General features: G+C 39.2%; 2 protein-coding genes across 3 annotated transcripts; one reads left to right on the top strand and one right to left on the bottom strand.

The window, feature by feature from the left end:
* Positions 1-388: 388 nt before the first annotated feature.
* LOC119737531 (UPF0691 protein C9orf116 homolog) lies at positions 389-6,885 on the bottom strand. The gene is made up of 4 exons (XM_038211960.1): positions 6,680-6,885; positions 2,881-3,016; positions 1,474-1,607; positions 389-819 (listed from the first exon to the last, which is right to left on the bottom strand). The coding sequence occupies exons 1-4, from the start codon at positions 6,716-6,718 to the stop codon at positions 751-753; spliced, it is 378 nt and encodes a 125-aa protein (XP_038067888.1). The 5' UTR covers positions 6,719-6,885; the 3' UTR covers positions 389-750.
* A 215-nt stretch (positions 6,886-7,100) lies between these two features.
* On the top strand, positions 7,101-20,282 carry LOC119737530 (nicolin-1-like). Of its 2 annotated transcripts, none has more exons than XM_038211959.1 (8): positions 7,101-7,332; positions 8,259-8,337; positions 11,352-11,452; positions 12,365-12,478; positions 13,383-13,475; positions 14,514-14,618; positions 16,745-16,797; positions 20,259-20,282. In XM_038211959.1, the coding sequence occupies exons 1-7, from the start codon at positions 7,198-7,200 to the stop codon at positions 16,784-16,786; spliced, it is 669 nt and encodes a 222-aa protein (XP_038067887.1). In that variant the 5' UTR covers positions 7,101-7,197; the 3' UTR covers positions 16,787-16,797; positions 20,259-20,282. The 2 variants fall into 2 exon arrangements, with proteins under 2 accessions (XP_038067887.1, XP_038067886.1); XM_038211958.1 differs by lacking the exon at positions 20,259-20,282 and adding an exon at positions 17,371-18,409.
* Positions 20,283-20,286: the final 4 nt, after the last annotated feature.

The raw sequence follows: 20,286 nt of genomic DNA, 5'->3' as shown, positions 1-20,286 counted from the left end.
AAAAATGTGTACATGTAAGGATCAGTCCATTTCCTTTAGTCCTATAATTTCAAGAAAGTAGTTAATATGTACATTGAACCAGGACTGCTTTCATTTCTAACCTAACTCAGCACAAAACAAACAGTTTGCAATCACGGTAAATAACATGCTTTTTTGTGGTTATAAATTGTTATTCATAAGATGGAATTTTGCGATGGGGTAATGTAAATCAACATTAGGTTTTGCCCTTCACCGACGTATAAACACTGTATACTCGGTGTGTTACCTCCCGAGTGCAAGCTTGGTGGTCCAGTGGTAAGACGTCAGCACTAGAAAGCAGGAGGTCGTGGGTTCGAGTCCCATTCGAGTGATTTTTTTCCAACTTTCACTAGGGAGGTAACACACTGAGTATACAGTGTTTATACATCAGTGAAGGGCAACACCTAATATTGGTTTATAAATTGTTTTATGACACACGACTGTTATTGCTCGTTCAAGATAAAGCTTTACAACAATCTAAATCGAACAAATGTAGCACCAAAAAACAAAAATTTGATTTTCTGAATGTGTCCAATAAGGTTGTAGTTTGGTGGCACTTGGTACTGCATGTCATCCACAATGCTTTCGTTGGCCATCTCTCGCTTTAAGTTTGTGATCCCCAAAGAAATTGAAAAACTAAAAAAAAAATGACATGGTTTCACTCTCGCTTTGAGCTGAGTACAGTAGAAAACAGGAGGTTGATATTGAAGAAAGTGGTGTTTATTATTAACATCAGACTTTGCTTTGATCCAGCGCTGTGTTAAGTCCTTGGTTGCGGTACATTCCGCAAGTACCTAGATGCTGTGGAGACAAAGGAACCAAAATTACTAATTAAATAAAAAAAGTTCAATTAAAAAATAAGGCAAAGTTAGCAGTACAATTTTTGGAAAATATCAACAGCAACAATGAACTAATGTGTTGCACTTGTTTACTTTTTGGGTAAGTTGTGGAGTGAATCAAAAACCAAGAAAATTAATGATGGCTGAAAGGTGTGAGTGGAAAAGGTTATAGCGTACTCATTTTGAAAAAGTTCAACTTTCCACAATTTTTTTCCTTCTTCTTCTGCATTATTTTCTTGTTCCAAGCCGGGGCGAGGATAGCTTTACCGAACAATAAACTTGTTTTTGCTGTGCAATCACCTAATCAAAAACTCTGAAAGATCACCATGTTTGTTTGAAATTTTTGGTCCCTCCATCAGCACACCCACATTCTCGCATTTGGGATACTGAAATCCCAATTCAACAATTTTGTCTTTTTTTTAGCTACTTCTTCATTATTTTCTTTATTGTAGCGTGGGGTGAGGATAGTCATTTTTACTGAGCTAATCACCTAAACAAAAACTCTGCAAAATCACCAAGCTGGCATGAAGTTTTGGCCACTCTATTGGCAAAGCCCTCCCCCGTTTCATAATTTGGGATACCGAGATCCCTATTGTAATCGATGACTGCAACTCACCACTGAGAATTTCTGTGACCTCGCCCTGAAAGTGGTCGGCATGGTGTGGACCGTCGGGTCCCTATTGCCGTAGGTCATGTTGGTTGTTCTGTACATGGGATTCTGGGGTTGGCTGCCATATCCTTCAAAGCAATCTGTCAGAGACAGCGGGAAAAAAATATAGAAATAAAATGAACTATTACATTCAATAGTTGGAGAAAAATAGTACATATCATGTTTTGGTCCCCCCAAAATAGTTTACCAGCCCCAAACTCAACTACTTTGGCAGTCTGTACCCCTGTCATTTTGCTTTGTACAAAGATTCTGCTGGGATCGAAATGTTAGGCCATCTAATTCTATTTGGTTTTCAGGTCAATCCAGTCAGCAAGTACTTTGCAGCAGTTGTATTCGTTTTCTTGATCACTGAGTTCTCAACAGTGGTCTCATGAGAGATAACTAAGGGTGGTGCTTCCCAAGTGAAGAATTCCCCCAATGATCAAATAAATGGAGCACCCACTCACAAATACCTTTCGGTCAAAAAGTCAAAACAAGTCAAAAATTCACAAATTTCCAACGATTCTGTTCAACAATTTTACTTGTTGTGTTGTGAAGCATCCCGCTGGCCATGTCTATGGTATGTGCCTCGTGCGTGAAGTGCTAAAAATCTCCTTATATGGAAATTGATGTGCGCTACCGCATACTGCGCGATGTGGTGCAGAACACAGCGGTGTTTTACTAGCGGTTTAAAAGCACCCATGTGACGGGTTCTCAACCAATAGGAATTGATAAACTGTCTCGGGTATTTGTGAATATTATTCTAACTTGTGCCCCAAACTTGAACTTTGTCTAAGGCTACCATATTTTCAACCCTTTAGCACTTGTATTACATTGTACTACAATGTACACCTTGAAAAATTCATGAAACCTCAGCCTGCTCAGGCGATTTTCAGCAGTAACAAGCACGGCGCTTTGGGGCGGTACAGGGGCTACAATTTACATTTCCCCACCCCCGAGTGAAAATTCCTCGTGAGATCACTGCTTATTGATCTTGGCCCTTCTCTTTCAAAATCCTCAAAAACATAGGCATAAAAGGCCCTTGTGCTTCAAGATTTATGGGGCTAAAAGAGGATTGCTATGTGTGACCAAGTTGACAGTGACCAAGCTGGTTAAGTTCTGTCTTGACTTCAACCTTGGAAAGTTCTCTCTAAAGCCCGGTTCATACTCTGCGCGAAAGCAAAAGCGAACGCGAATTTGTGACGTCGTGGCAAGTATTCGCGCTGCGAATTCGTAAAAGTTGAACATATTTCAACTCAGGCGAATTTCGCAGCGAATGTTTTATGACGTCAAAATCGCTTCGCATTCGCTTTCGCTTGAAGTATGAACCGGGCTTTAGTTTTTTTTGTACATGTATGTAAATGTTGAACTCACCTGGATTTTGAAATCTGTCAGGGATGTTGTCGGTGCGGTAGAAGTCGGAGGTCTGCTCCCCCTGTGGTCTGGCTGCGGGGGCTGTTTGAGTTGTATCTGGCATTTGGTCTGTCTGCTCTGATGCTGGGTTTTGCATCTGAAGAAGTTAAAGATTTGTAAAAACTCATTTATTCCAGATGAACATTGGAGCTGGGGTTTTCTTAGCTTGAGTAAGTCCAGCTCCAATGCTTATCGCATTAATTTAGAATGCTGTAAGCATTGGAGCATGAGTTACTCAAGCTAGGGTTTCATAGGCTACTGAGTTGCATGATTAGCCTAAGTTTGATTTTTCTTAAAAATCATTTAATGTCAATGTTTGTTTGAAGTTCCAAACTTAATCCAATGGCTGCAGAAAGCTCATAACCGAACGTTGAATTATGATAAGGCTGAGAGAAAAAAGGTAGGCTTTAAGGTGGCAGCCCCTCCCCCTCCTTTTTTTTCTCAAGATGGCGGATTTTCGCAGAAGGTGGCTGGATTATTCTATTTTCTCGATTCTTTTGCTGCTGCACAATAAGGCCTTTGTCCAAAAGAGCTGTTACCCTTTCCCAGCCACAATTTTGTTGGAAATAATTTTAAAAAAACATTTTACAGTCGTTTTCCTAGTTCCAGTTTTTTCCTATTTCCGGATCGCTTCTTTTTTTATCGATTCCGAACTGATTAAAACAATCTGGAACTAGGTAAAGTGGCATCGGTATTTTTGATGTCGTAAAGTCAAAATAAAAAGAGCTTAAGTTTGGAAAATTATTTTGTAGTATCTCCATCACTCAAGCATTGTTTTAACCAATGTCACTTGAATTCGTGGAATAGTTGAGCTGAAAGCAGCCTGAATGATGTTTGCTATCCGGAACTAGTAAAACGGCTGAATTGAAAAACTACAATATGACAAATTATACTTTGCAAAATACATCGCAAATGTATGATTATGAACTTTTAAAAAAACAAAGCAGGCAGGAAGTGGGCGGGGATGAGAAACTGGTCTATTTTTATACTCTGCCAAGAAATCTGGCATATAAGGCGAAGTAAAAAAAAACATGTTTCTCGTCCCTGCCCGCTTCCTTTATTGAGGCTGCCTGAATTTTTAAAATTATTTTCTATTTTTGAAAAATGCAGTAAAAAAACACAGAAAAAGTCCACAAATTCATCAGAAAATAAATACCAATAGTACCAATAGTATACAAGTACACTCTAAATGACACTGTTAATAATATGTTCAGTTCTCTTGTCCAACTTGTCTTTCATTGTAAAAGTGTCTTTGAACAGTGGAAACACCAACGGTTGCAGGAAATTTTAAAATGACGGCCATCTTGAAAAACAAATAAAAAATAAAAAGCCCCTCTTCCTCCTTTTTTTTCAAAAACTCGGACGAGAAACATGTTTTTTTTTTTACATTTTATTTTTAGGATTTAATTTTTTTTGGGGGGGGCCTAAAAAGTAATCCTTAATTAGTTATTGAATTAAGGTTTTGGTTAGTCGTGCTAGCCTAATTAAGCCAATAAAACGGGCCAATACAATAGGAACAAGTTAAATTTGATGAGGACTCATTGAGCTTTTGAAGATTTCTGAAGTTCTTCAGGAAGAGATCAGACGGTGCACTGCATGTGCTGGCCGGCTGTGGCCGGCCGCATGGCGCTAACTTATAGTTGTTCTTATGATTTTGGGTCAACTCGTACCCGAGTCAACTCGTACCCGAGTCAACTCGTACCCGAGTCAACTCGTACCCGAGTCAACTCGTACCTAGGTTAACTCGTACCTGAGTTAACTCGTACCCAGGTTAACTCGTACCCGAGTCAACTCGTACCCGGGTCAACTCGCACCCAGGTCAACTCGTACTCCCCTCCTGTTTTAGTTTGGAAGTACGGATGGATGGTTAACAAAAACGTCCGATTTTACCCTCAAAAACGGCGACTGAGAAATAGTAGTTACGCCGCCAGAAATACAAATAAAGTTCAAGGATTTGTTGAAGGCGGTGGTATCAAATGTTGCTCACAATCTGGGTGAAAAGGGGAAATGTACCGTTCATCGGCAAGGGCTTCATCGCGATGGGTACCGCGCGGAGAACATTTTCAAAACGGCATCAGTGTGGTACTCGCGAGTCGACAGAGCCCTCGCTGATAAACGGTAAATTTCACTTTTCATCCAGATCATCAGATGTGTTATTTTAACATTTGTATAGTATTTTCTCTTAGTAATACTAATGATGTTATTTTTTTCTTTTTTTTCAGAGACCCTGGATCACTGAGATTGCGGAGTGACTGTGCGAACTTCTACGTCTTTTTTTTGTTCGGTTTGCTCAGTCGAACGTGTTTTAAGGGCGTAGTTTTCTTTTTACGAATTTAGTATTTTTTTTAAAAGAAAGTCGCTATTAAAAAATGAATTTTGTAATGTAAAAGTAATATTTTTCAACGTTCACTCACTCCATTTTTGGCATCATTTATTGAATAATAACTGCACATGGTACGAATCTCTTTGGGAAGATTGGGGGCCCTGAAAGTACAAATCTGAAGAGAAAATATATTACAGGAAACTTAAAAGAGTCACACTGACATCGTTATTTAATTTATAATGATTCTTTAATATGTTGGTCATTTTTTGTACAATTGGTTCGGAAAATGTCTTTAAAAAAATATTGTGCAGCTCAAATAAAGTTTCAACTAGAATATTATTTTGGTAACAGAAATGCAGGATTTTTAATAATTTGTTTACATTTGAGGCATCAAGGAATTATAGTAAAAACGATAAAGGAAAATGGGGGCTCGTTTCACTCAGAGATGCTCTTTCTATAAGTTTTAGGGGACCAACTTGTTAGCTGATCCTTGGGTGTGAAAGATTGTTTGACATTAGCAAATTGTAATCCAAGTGCAAGAGAAAGTTTTATCTTAAACAAAACTGAGCTAATCGGGTTTCGTCCTCAAAACTTGACATCCGATTCGATTCATCATGAACTGTGTGACAGACAATCCGATCGATCGGTTTGAGCAGCAAAAAATGGTTCATCGGAAAACCACAGGATCATCTGTAATAGAAAAATAAAATAAAGTGATAAAAGCATGCATACTTTGGGAAGAACATTTATTTGAAGTATGAAAATTAGCCCCGTATTAAATATGTACAACTACAACTTACACCAAGGCCTAATGCCGTTGAAAAACGGCGAAGGTTCCGACACTAACTACGCGACGGCAAAAACACTGTGCACGCCCAACCACTTTGACCGGCGAGTGAGCGCACAGGCTCGGCAAAAACGATATCACCGTGCACGGTACGACCACGTTGGCCGATGAGAGCGCGCACAGGCCCGGCAAAAACGATGTCACCGTGCGCGGACGACCACGTGGAACGGCGAGTGCGCGCACAGGCCCGGCAAAAACGACCTCACTGTGCACGGTACGACCACGTTGACCGGCGAGTGCGCGCACTGGCTCGGCATAAACGATGTCACCGTGCACGGACAACCGGCCATATCCCTCCGAACTTCCGTTCGTTTCACTGATTTTCTTTTCGAAAATAGGCAACTATTTTGAGCTGCGGGTACGAATTGACTCGGGTACGAGTCAACTAGGGTACGACTTGACTCGGGTACGAGTTGACTGGGGTACGACTTGACTCGGGTACGACCTAACTCGGGTACGACTTGACTTGGGTGTCAATTTTGGGGTACGAGTTGACTCGGGTACGAGTTAACTCGGGTACGAGTTGACCCATTTCCGTTCTTATTCCTCCATGGGATGGTAAAACACACTGCAAATTACATACAAATTACCTCCTCTGGAAGATTCAGTCTGTTTTCAGCAGCTGCCATTATTATAACAAATGTCTATATACTGCTTTAGGCTGGGCAGAAACTTGGACCTTTGTCGTTTGTTGCTAAAAATGAGGCGCTGTACGTCCGATGGCTTGTGCGTTGTTGGTGCAAACTGTCGACTATTTATTTCCGGAAACTTCCGACGATCGTCGATATCATATCCCGAGCTTTGGTTGTTGTTGCTATGGAGCAATTGTTCGCATCACCATGGCTTCGCAGGCTCGTTCAACTTGAATAAATTGTGACATCAAATAAAGATGCAATAAAATGTCATTATGATGTCCTAAAATATTTTATAAATTTATATTGTTTTACAAATTAACAAAAAAGCAAATGGTGCTACTTTAAATGAAATTAATAAATTATCGTGAGACGTAGAACCTAGCATTTCTATTTTGCATATGGCGGCCGTTTTGACAGTGACAGCTCGTTGGTCCTGCATTTTTTTTCTCACCAACTAACTTGTTTTTGCAGCTATGAACGATAAAGTGGTTGGAATAAATTGTGTAGTCAAAAAGCCGTTAGAAATAAGAATAAGTGATCAGAAAGACAATGTCAGCAGTGGAGTTGTTGTCATCGATATCACACTTCAAAGTGTCCAATATTTTGACGTAAGAAGAGCATTTTGCTGCACGCACTGCATATCAGTGAAAGCGCCCTCTATAGTTATAATTTTGATGGGTAAACTAAAAACTTAGCTGAGCGGCTGATCAAATTTAAGTTCTGAGTAAAAAAAAAAAGAAAAAAAAAATGAGAACTAGTCTTTAAGTATGACATTTTGGCTGATGACTTGTTTTCGCTATTCAATGAATGTTACTGTTTATAGTGTTGCAAGCTGTATTGCCAGAGCTGACACTTCTTTTTTCTTCATTTTTCATCAGACATATTAGTGGGACTGAGAAACATTGTCAATTTTGTTAGGATCTACTTAGAAACTGTTCTTGACTCTCCATAGACTTTTTGTACACAACCACTGAAGTAGCGTCATGTTGCAACACCCTTTCCATTTTCCTCTGCGTAGAAAATGTTGCATGGGCCTACTCCTAGTTTAACTATGATGTTCCGCGTGAGCATCATAGTTCTAGGAGTAGCATGGGCCATGAGAATGAACTTTTTAGGCTTGGAGTTTGCTCGCATCCCAACATGATATTAAGTTATCGGCTAAACATTTCATAAATTTGAAAAATATATAGGCCCCTATATTACTATTAGTATTAAATAAAAATTCTTTATCGCACAAAAATTAATATTAATAACACATAAAAGTTGTGAAAACATCAATATTTATAAAATATTAAATATCTGAGGGCACTGTTCATTTTGATGACCCATTTTCACAGGAAATTGTGATTAAAATTTGTTGGGGGCATCTTCACACTTGTTCTATTTAAATTCAAATATCAGATTTTTCGAAATCATGACAGCCATGTGCCTTTTTATAAGGCATGAATAAAGACAAAATATTGGGAGAAAATGGGAGTTCTAATGTTGGAAGAACAATCCCAAAATGAAATCTGATGGTGGTTTTTTTTTTCAGCTTGGAAGTATCGCATTCAGAAACAACTACACAGCTTTCCTTCTTGTCAAAGTCAAGTGCAAACCACCAAATGAGAAAGGTATCGTAAACTTAAGGATTGCAAACTGTACTTTTTTTAGGTTGTTGTTTGCATGGTCAGCAAAGACTGAGAAGAAACATTAGCTTTGAAATACATTAGGCCAAAAAAAAAAGTCTTCGGTTTCTGGTATGGAGCTTGCCCCAAAAGTGCCCCAAAAGTGGTGCGGCGACGCGGCTTTTTTACTTTTTTTACTTTTTTTTCTTCAAATGTCGGTTGATGACTGCATATGATTATGATGCTCAACTAAATTTAGTGCAAAATATATGGGAGCCAAGAAAGCCCACATAAAGCTTATACTAGAGCGTAATCCCATCTAAAAACACGTTAAAATTGTGCAACAGCAGAATTCCAGTCAAACCAGTGAGTTTGGCGGTTTTGAGACGTCATGTTACATTGAAAAAAAAACTTTTTAATTTTGCAGATGCGCATGGCTACAGCGACGCGCACGCATACCAGAAACTGGAGACTTTTTTTTTTGGCCTTAGTGGTTTTGTAGTTACATGCATGGGATTTAATTATATTGATCAATATTCAATACCAAGTTAGGAAAAGATGTTGCAACCTGACGCCACTTCCGCTACTGTTAACAAAGTCTGTGGAGAGTCAAGAAAATGTTCTAAGTAAATTTCCTAACAAAATTTGAAATGTGTCTCAGTCCAAGATTCATGTCTTATCATCATTTTTGCAATGAACGACCTTCATTGAGAAGATATATGAAGAAAAAAGTGGCGTCAGGTTGAAACATTTTCCTCCAAGTTACACTGAGCTCTTTGTGACCGTAAATCCCCCCAAAAATGCAAGGTTCAAGCAAATTCCGAGACATACAGGAGTGGTAAGACGTTTGTACATGTACAATAAATTATTGGCTCTCTAAAGCACGTCTCAAACTTTGGTGGTTCACTGAATGCACAAATACATGATTTGCAAACAGTTACTCGAAAAATGTTACAACCTGACCCCACTTTTTTCTTCATATATCATATAAGGGCATTCATTGCAAAAATGATGATAAAAGATCTAAGACTAAGAAACATTTCCAATTTTGTTAGGAAATTCTTTTTGAAAATTGTCTTGACTCTCCGTAGACTTTGTACACATCCGATGAAGTAGCCTCAGGTTGCAACATTCTTTCCCGGTTACTTTCAACTATTTTAAGTTCAAACAGAGCTTAGCCTATGATTCATGAAACAGAATTGTGTGTTTAACATAGAAGAAGAGTGTGGATGCCAGTTAAGTTAAAGGGAATATACAACATTCGCAAACGTCGAAAAATAACGTTACCAAATTTTTACGAAATACCTTACTATGATGTTGGTAAATGACAGTCTAAAGCATCCTGTAAAATTATGGCACTTGGTGTGAAGTCATTTTCAAGAAAATGTTATTTTTGTAAAAATTTCCAACAGTGGTCGGCCGACCACCGTTGGGAAAAACCTAACTATTTTTTAACTACTGCTCCAAACTTACCATTTTTTTTTCAGTCCAAATTTTGTTTGCTATTGGTTACATGTTCATGGACGGGTGCAGGCCAGTTAGACTGGTACCCTTACCTTACAATTTTTCGGCAACTTTAAATTGATCCATTTTGTATTTAGTGGAGTCAGGGAACCAGACTACTTGAACATTTTTGTTTTTCTTGGTTTTTCCAGCATTTTCGAACACAAAGCTTCAAACATGTCAGTGTAACAATATTTGATCTATCATACTAACTCCCCAAATAGTTCATTTCTGAAAATCACAGCAAAAGCCAATGATGTACAATCCCTTTAAGGAATTAATAATAAAGAAACAGATAGTTGTCTCTGGTTTTACTAGAGGCTGGATGCTGAATGAAAACGGAGCAGATAATGACAAATAAAGACATTTCAATTTTCGAAATCAAATGGCCATTTTCACACTGCAGAGCAATGTGGTCCAATTTTTACGGTGTTCGACCCATGTGATGCGTTCAAATATTGTGGGTTAAAATCCTGACAGGGAACACGGCTTTAGTGTTCTTGGGCAAGACACTTTACTTCATTTTCCTCTCTTCACCCAGGAGTATAAATGGGTACATGTAAGGGTGGAGACCAGATTGCGCTGATCTCGGCTGCGGAAAAGTGGTCTCATGGCCTGATGAACAGAGATAATAAGACCTTTAAGATCTATCTTTGGTAGACTAGCGCCCCTTGAACAAAGACATTGACGAATTAGGGCTGGATAGCTCAGTTGATAGAGCACTGAAGCGGTAATCCAGAGGTCGCAGGTTCAAACCCCACTCCAGTCAGTTTCTTTGTTCAACTATTCAATAATTTGATAGAAAGTGCTGTATATGCCCAACATATTGTTATTATTAATATTTTAATTGGTACTTAAACGTATAGTCCATCATTTGTAATTTGTACATTTTTTTTCGTTTGAGGCAACAAAAGTGCTCAAAATCTAAAGAAAGGTGCTGAACAACTAACCTGATGAAGTTTCAGCTCAGCTTCAGCTGTATATTTCGAGAAAAACAACATTCTAGGATCTCGATTTCAAATCAAAAGTTGCTGAATCATGTTTTGAATTGGGCCTGAATTCAGCGTCTGAGACACGTTCTCACTAGCCAATTGCAGCTACGCGATGTCGCGCACAGATTCAACAAATTATAACAACCACGCGCGCGTGTGCGTCGTGTCAACGCTTGCGCGTGCTTCGCCAAATAAAAAAACGAACTACTAACGGACATTTCCAACGGTGCTTCTTAAGACGCACCGTAGGAAAGGCCTTCTTTCGTTGATTTCTTCAAAATGACAGCTTGCCAGAAAGAATAATTTCACAGGGAGTTTAGTCCCCTTACCGTCTTTCAGCCAAGTATGTTTTTCAACAATAATTACGCCAGTTACTTTTGGATAGCTGCAAATGATGGACTCTGGCTTTAATCTGGCCGTATTCTCCAACATCAATGTACATCATATTTTGTGTAAAAAGCAGACAGTTTGCATCTGGCACTAAACTATATTTGTGACATTTGTTTTTCAATGTGTGCATTACAGATGAAGCGCAATGGAGGGATTGCGTGAAGCAGCTTCGTCTCATGCCGGATCCACACACTGAGACGGACAGTCAAGCTTACTTCACCATCACAAGATCACAGGTACAACGGACAAAACAGACGTAACACTAACAGCTACATGCAAATATTAAAGGGAAAATACAACATTTGCAAACATCAAAAAATAAAACTACCAAATCATTTTGAAATACCTTGCTGGACTGTTAGTGAATGACTATGTAAAGCATCCTGTAAAATCATGGCACCTGGTATACTGTCATTTTCAAGAAAAGTGGTATTTTTGTATCAATTTCCAATGCTGATCGGCCGACCAGCGTTGGAAAAAAATTGGCTTTTTTTCAAATACTGGCCCCAGTTGACCATCGCACTTGTTTGCATTTGATTACACACCTATGAACGGGTACAAGCCAGCTAGACTGGTTCCCTGACCTTACAATTCCCCAATGTATGTAAACTGCTCTGTTTCTTCTTAAATGGAGTCAGGGAACCAGACTACAGGAAAATGATTGTTTTTCTTGGTTTTTATAGCATTTTCGAACCCAAAACCTCAAAAAAGTCAGTGTAACTATATTTGCTATATATTTCCAACCCCCCAAATTCCATCCATTTCTGAAAATTACAGCAAAAGCAAATGATGTATATTCCCTTTAACTCTAACCGCCATGAACCCTTCAAAATTCTCTTTGCCAAAGTGGAGGAATTAGGAGGATTGAGGTTACATGGCAAAAATGCGTCACTGATTTTGAAGGATGCACTTTGTCAAGGTCTTGGGCCGGACCTTGTGTTGTTTTTGCTCGGCCATGCATAAATATAGGCCGGGATTATGCTTGAAATCCTCCGTACTGCTCCAGGATGTCACTGGCCAAGCCTCAACATATTGACACTGTGCACTACTTGAACCCGCAGTGTAGTGCCTACTTCAGCCATGAGGGCAATATAACGACACTCACTGGCTCTTGTTTGTTTTGCTTTGTTCCCTCTCTGTTCCCCCAGATGCTGTTTGAACCAACCGAAGTGACCGCAGTGCGTCTTGTACTGCTGCAACCCTCCCCAGTCTGGGCTCACTTTGGCATCGAGGAAGTGACCGTCCTCCCACCAGAGACTAAGGTTTGTACCGACTCTATGCACAAGCCATTGCCTCTGTGGGCCTGGTGCTCAAGCAACGACAGTATCGGATTGTGCAAGTGCAGAATAAAAATTGAAACATGCAAGTGAATTTATGTCGGGGGGAAGTGAAGGGAAAGTGAATAAAGCCCCTGTCACACTGTCATGATGTAGCCTCCCGATCACGATAGGACAGTGCTGAGACGCAAGACTCGACGACATCTTGAAACTCGGAACAACGTCTGAACTTTATCAGAGCGACTTCTTGAGCGCCATTTCGGCATCCTACTGGTCGTGCATGGTCAGCAGTGGAGCCACAATTAGTTTCAACAGTTGAACCATATTGTGATGGTTGGCAAAAAAAATCCAAAGTGGATCAGAGTCTGTTCCCTGTCTGTACTCAAACGGTGTTGTCGTAAAGAAGTCTTAATGACATCGCAATAGTATTTGCGATTTTTTTTTTTAGCCGACTATGAAACGACCATTACGACGTGAAATTCCGAAGATGATGTCACTCTTTTATGTCAGTACTCAATAAGTTGTGTCGGTACTCTGTCGGTTATTTCGTAACGAGATCGAGACTCAGTCGTGAAAACAAATCAATGAAATGGATCCAATTCTTAGCGAAGTCGTAATATTCGGTTCTAGGTCATTTTGGAGTCGAAGTATTCGGGACGACATTGCAGCACATTCTGATCATGGTCTGCAGATTGGAGCTCAGAAGACGAAATTTGAATTTGGCGCCACATTTCCTACGTTTTTGGTACGATTGTCAAGATATTTTTAAATCTCATGGTCTTGGCGGGGTCTTGGTCTTTGGTCTTGGATGTGTGACGGGCTTAAAATAAAGCAATGTAAAGAAAGCCCTCTTTTCAGAAGTTGTTCTCCTTTTCTTCACTTTGAACAGTCCGAGAGGTCGACCTCGGTCACAGCCTGGCTACTTGAGAACCAGCACCTGACTGACTCCAGCCCAAAACAAGCGTCAAAGAAACAAGCAGAGGTGAGCTGGTGGGATTCGAACCCCTTCGAGTGGCAAATGGGGTTTAGCTTGAAGGGGGAGGGGCACTTAATGAGGCTTCATTTTCTGGAGGGGCACTCATTTTTATGTAGTAGATACTGTGCCAAGTTTTTTTTCTGCAATTTTATTTCTTTTAGTGAATGTAATCAATATTTTCCAGGGATGTACGGTAAGTCCTGAATTTACACAATTCCTGCTTTATTAACCCTAACTCCCTGGGCCTTTTTGCTAGGATGTAGCCTCAATCCTGCAAAATCTTCCAATTGGCCTCATGGAGAAATAGCATGTAGCCTCAATCCTGCAAATTCCTCCATTATTTCTTGAATATGGTCCGTGGAGGGGTGACCACTGCCTGAATCCTGCAAAATCCTGCAAAAGTGACTGTCAATATGTTGAGGCTTGGCCAGTGACATCCTGGAGCAGTACGGAGGATTTCAAACATAATCCAGGCCTATATTTATGCATGGCTGAGCAAAAACTACACAAGGTCCGGCCCAAGACCTTGACAAAGTGCATCCTACGAAATCAGTAACACACTTTTGCCATGTAACCTCAATCCTCCAAATTCCTCCACTTTGGCAAAGAGGATTTTGAAGGATTCAGGGCGGTTAGGGTTCAATATTGCAGATAATGCTCCATATACTTGTTTGTATACACAACAAACAAACAAAAATTTTGCAGTCGTTCTTAATGATACTTGAATGGCAAATTACAAAGTTTCAAGGCAGGGCAGGAAAAATATCACACTTGGGATCCTAAATTTTAATATAGAATACATCAAACAATTTCTGTATTTGTTGTGTAGGTAGTTTGCTAGGAGGATGACTGCATTAAGGAGTGCATCAAATTTATAAAATCACAGATGTCAGATGAAACAGGGACAGGAAAAAAAAGTGGACACCAAATTCACAGAATGCCCCATACATCAAAGTGTCTGCAAAAATGTCACTTAACACTACTCATTTTGGTAAAGGAAGGGACTAATACACGGAAACATTTCTTTCTTTCTGTAATTTATAGGATTCTCCACCTGTGGACAAGATCACAGCTGGCTTACAGCACCTATGGGCCCTGACAGAGACCATGCGTAGTAACCAAACGCAAACATCACTCGGCAGATATGACGTGAGTAGATGGTGTTCATATCGGGTTTCGTCCTTCACCGACGTGAAGGAGTACATCTCCCCAATGCAAAATACCTTCATAGTGTATGTCGTGCCTCTCTGTCACAGTGGCTTCTGTGCGCAAGTACCCCCTCAACGGTGAGAAAGGGAGAGTTGGGGTGACAACTGGGGGAGATATTCAAACGCATTGCTGACGATGCCTTGCGCCCACGCAAAGACACTATGGCTTTGTGGACATTCAGAATAAAATTAATCCTGCGTACTTCGTACATTATCCGCGCGGATATGTACTTGCATGCAGTGTGTCCCGTCCACGAGGCGCTTGAAAGTGCGCCCTCTCTTGTTCACACACGGAGCTCATACACTGACCTACTACTTGTCAAAAAAACATGTTCTTCTTTTGATCCTAAATAAATCCGTTATTTACCAATGGAATTAAACAAATATTTTAGAGCATGTAAACAAAGCATGACAAATTTTATGGAGCGAGTTTCATCAGCTTTGTGCAAGAGAGTGAGATTTAAACGCCATACGAAAAAAAATATTCACTTTCAGAATATCGATACAGCACTGGAGATGGTGGTGGAAGGTGCGTGCTGCGGTTGAATTTTCCTGAAGGAATGCAGGATCACCCCTGATGTCATTGCACTCCACCTCGATCATGTGTTGTGCCAGACGATCGAAGAGGTGTGCAGTGATCCTGCATTCCTTCAGAAGCTTTTGGCCGCAGGACGTGCCTTCCACCACTGTCTCCAGCGCTGTATCGACATTGGAGGACGGCTCAGGACGCTATTAAGGCGAAAGTAGCAGATTCTGAAAGGGAGTTTTTTTTTTTTCGTATGGCATTTAAATCTCACCCTCAAGGCTGATGAAACTTTCTCCATAAAATTTGTCATGCCTTGTTTACATGAAGTGAAATTTTGGTTTAATTCCATTGGTAAACAACAGAGTTATTTAGGATCAAAAGTAGGACATGTTTTATTTTCACACGTAATGTGTGGGCAACAACATGTGTACCTCTCCAATGCCACACTGCATGATTCAACCATACACGTCATGCACATGTTGAACTTTTGTTGGAAGATCTGGTTGCTCAATCAGGCCTGTGATTGGTCAAAATATCGTGGGCGGGACTTAATGGATTGAGAGGGTTACTTATGCACAGTGTCCATTATTTACATGTACAACATGAGGTATCTGCTACATACCGGGGACCATATCATTTGTCCCATTCATTTCATTTATCAGAATTTGAATTGTATCCTATAACCCCAACCCTTCAAAATCCAACTGCATGTTTTGTTGGAATCTGTTGGAGTGAGGACTGCACTAGTAAACTGATATGTGCTTGACATGGGGTCAGGCATACCACCATAATCAGAGTCCAACAGTTTGGGTGTTGAGTTTACCATATGGTGTTGGAATTTGCAAGAATGAGGAAGGGTTCCTAGTGAATCACTCTAGGGGGTTAGCATGGCTAGGGTTAATCATTGTTGATAGCCATAACACACTAAAGATGATCGTTTTAATAGGTGGTGCTTTTTTTTGTGAAGAACTGTTTACATTCAATTTAACAATAACAAATCAATTTGATTTGCACTCTCCGCAAAAATAGACTGTCCCGTGGTTTCATTTATTTAAGTTTCACAGAAGTAGGCTCAGACATAAAGAAAAGGTTTTTAAAGATATATTATCCCTGCTTCTCAACAATGTCATATTTTTTTTTCTCTCAAATTATCAATTTGTTTCATTTCAACAATTTTTTTTTTATTTGTGGGGGTATCCGCAACCCTATGGAAATTTGTTTTAGGGGGAGGGGGAGAGATACACAAAGCGTTGGTAGCACCACAAAGTGGCATTGTGTGAACAAAGTCCATAGACAACAAGTCACTTCATGGTGCACCCAACGAAATAATATATGCCGCACAAAATTTGAAACTTGTAAAGTAATCCATAACTAATTTTTTTTTTCATTCAACGTCTCATTCAAAAGTGAACAACATTCGTATTGTTGAAATTTGAAAGCAATTAAATAAAATCAATTGTTCAGGTTCAAATTCACAAACAGCATGGACAGTTCGTCTTCACAATTTTAAACCAAATAAAAATGTCTTTGCTGTCTTTTAGGTTGATGGGAGTTATGAGATCAATCTGCTGTCTTACACGTGACAATGCTAAAGGTAAGCACTGATTTATTTTCTCACAAAAAAGGACCTTTTATTTTACTATTTTTCTTTTAACCCTACTTTTTTCAATATGGAGGTACTGGTATCCTGAATCCGCAGGAATTCTCCAAAAAGGGTTTGGATTTTGATGGAATCGGGTACAAACATGGTGCCATTGGGTTTCTGCACTAAACAGTTGAGTAATTTTGCAGGATTGCTTTTTTGCCACTATTACTTTTTCAAGTGGCCTGAAGCCCCTCGAAATTTAAAAGTCTGAGAATAAAGAATTGGTTTTCCTTGTTGTGGATATAGACATCATGCCTAGATACAGGGACCATTAGAAATGATGCATGTACAGGATGCATATATGCAGCTCGGAAAAAGTTGCGGATTACTTCACCTTTTTATGTGGGAATTTTACCAAGCCCCTGGCACCTATGTCTCCACATTTTGATGCGAACTGCACACTCCTAATACCGTGCCCAATAAACAACAAACATAAAAGGGTCATTTATCAGACAACTTTTTACTGAGCAGCATACATCACTTGTACACGCATCGTTTCTGATGGTCCCTCTTATCTCTCAGGACATGCAGGTGCACACATGGAACTAGAGATCTAATGGCCAAGCAGAATCGTTCAAATGTGTACGTGGCCATTGGCACACTATCGGACCACGCCTCTTTCAAGACGTTTGTCGTGATGAGATCATCGCATTGAGTTGTCAAACACAGCTGTTTGGCTAAGCTTTGGTCCAAGTTAATTCCAAGTATTTTTGCGGTGGAATTCTGAGAAAGAAATTTACATTTACAAACTTGTTTGGGGAAAACCTAAAACCAGTATTTGTAACAAAACGTATTCTAAAACCATAAATTCATACCTTGCTACTGTACATCAAATTTGCATTAATATTTACATGAAAGTCACTTATTGGCTGCATTCAATTATAACCACTCTTCGGTTTAACAATAAATTACCACAAAGATTAAAATGATCATTTCTATCACAAAGCATTGAAAAAACCTTCAACAGATGCATAAAAAGAAATCACTTACAACTCATGTTTGCAAAGTGTTCTTTGCAAGCGTCTCTAAAGTCTAAAAATGGTGAAAATTCAAAATTAAAATTTTGATATGCCACCAAAACTTTCCAAGCATGTGTTTACATCATCTTCAATGCCCCAATTAATCATGCTAACCCATTTTAAGACTCAAGACTTTCTCCATCTACTTTTGTACAAATTGACACCGGCTCTCTTAGAAATCTTTGACATCAATGCTGAAATACGCTTCTAAAATACAAATATAAACCCCTTTTCAAGGTATCTGAGTAAAATAGAGAACTTTCTGTGGAAAACTTTAAATATTTACATATTTACACGTGCACGAATACAAATTCCCCTCTCCCCCCCAAAAAAAAATAAGGTACATGTAAATTTCTTATTTTTATTTGAGATGGCAACTTTGACATTATTAAACTCAATAAGTGGAACTCATTTCTAGTTTGACAAAGGATGACATCAAATTTGCTTAGCATTTGTAAACTGAAAAAAAAAGTGTTTTTTTTTAATATGGTAAATTATTCGATTACAGCCGGCAATAAGACACTTTTTGAGAAGAAGATTTAGCTGCTTTCATATATTTTGCCTTTTTTATGTGTTTCCAGCAAAATTGAAGCGATGTGTGCAAGTACAAAATCTGGTAGTAAGGCTGACGGCTCCTGAGACATGATTTTGTTTTAATTGGCCTAACGCTTATCCTCCCAAATTCTTCAAAAACCACTACCAAAAAAGTACCAGGGTTTGAAAGATTTTTATGCATAAATCAGTTAAGCCCCATAAATGTGGCCTATTTACTGGACTACCTCTGTAAACATAGGCCACACATCCACATGTACAAAAACGTGTCGCACTTTGCCAAATTTTGATTTTCACATTTAGGCTTAGTTTGTAGGATTTTTTTGCTTTAGATGCATACTCACCCTCTTTATAGGCTAGTCAGAAAGTGCTGCCTTTTTCGGATGTCTAATTTTTGTGAAATTTCATGTTGAAATTTTGATACGCAAACGTGTAAAAATGAATCTGGAAATTTCACGAAAAAAAAATATACATCTGAAAAAGGCAGCACTTTCTGATTAGCCTATAAAGAGGGTGAGTATGCTTCTAAAGCAAAAAAACCCTACGAACTAAGCCTTAATGCGAAAATCAAAATTTGGCAAAGTGCGACACTTTTTTGTACATGTGGATGTGTGGCCTATGTTTACGGAGGTAGTCCAGTAAATAGGCCACATTTATGGGGCTAAAATCAGTTAAGAGCAGCCCAATTACTATTTGGGTTTAATGTTCCTTGACAGTCTAAATTAGTGCCAAGAATATGCCATCTTGGAATCCCGCACAGTACAGTGGATTTTTGGGAGGATTCAGAGAAGGTTAAAAATTGTTAGATAAAAAAATGATGCCGTGGGAGTATTTACAAAAAAAATACAGGTAGTGACGTTGTCGCAATGCAATCAGCTGTGTGGTTTGGGTCAAAAAAGTTTACCCGCACAAAATATTGCCCTCCTTTTATGACTGCCATATAATTTCAAAAGGCTAATGTTTTGATAAAAAGTGCAGTATTTGGTCATTAGAGATGACATGATGTCTTAATGGAAAAACACAGCAAATTGCATTGGAATTCAAAGGGGGGTAGTATCGTTTCCAATGTACACACAGATATTTGAAAGCGTGTGTTAATTTGCCTGGAAAAGGGAAACATGCTTCGGCTGTGTTAGCGTGTTAGGTCATAAATCCAAGTTTGTGGTTTCGTAAAACCTCATGTGCAACAGTACCATCCCACCGGATGGGAAATACAGGGTGATGCAAAAAGAAGGAAACCCACTTTTGACAGCAATTTTCACCTATTTGTTGAGGAAATTTCGAAATTTCAATTGAATGGTATTCAAGTATTGATCTTGAAACACAAGTGACGAAAAATGTTTGCAAATGCATTTTGTCTCTGAGATATGTTAGTTAAAAAAATATCATGTGCCAAACCTGTTTGTCCACGGACGGCTTTAGTCCATCCGCTTGACTGAGCTCCGGAGCTGGACTTGAAGACCAAAAAAACTACACTAGACTTACACGTGGACAAGAGTGATTTTGGTGACTAATATTCAAATTAGCTACACTATTCTTGGGATTTTTTTAAAGATTTTTTTCAACGCGTATGGTTCAGCTATACTTCACTTCATTAAAAAAAAAAAACAGTTCAAATAAGTTAAGTTAGTAGGTTAAAATTGCTGTCAAAAGCAGGTTTTCTTGTTTTTGCACCACCCTGTAGTGAGCCCAATGATTCATGCTTGATTCTGCATTTCTGCAAATTTCGCAGATAGTTCAAATCCCTTGCAAACTGTTCACAGAATGTATGCCCATTGTTCTAGGCCTGATGCTCATTGGCCCAAATAAGATCCTGTGGTGTCCTGTTATTTCTTTCAGCAACCACTGCACACCTCATGAAGTCTCT

The sequence above is a fragment of the Patiria miniata genome, unplaced genomic scaffold (assembly GCF_015706575.1).
Source record: "Patiria miniata isolate m_02_andy unplaced genomic scaffold, ASM1570657v1 HiC_scaffold_3, whole genome shotgun sequence".
Classification (NCBI taxonomy): Eukaryota; Metazoa; Echinodermata; class Asteroidea; order Valvatida; family Asterinidae; genus Patiria; species Patiria miniata.
The sequence above is the reverse complement of the archived record's forward strand: the minus strand, read 5'-3'. Positions and strand labels throughout refer to the sequence as shown.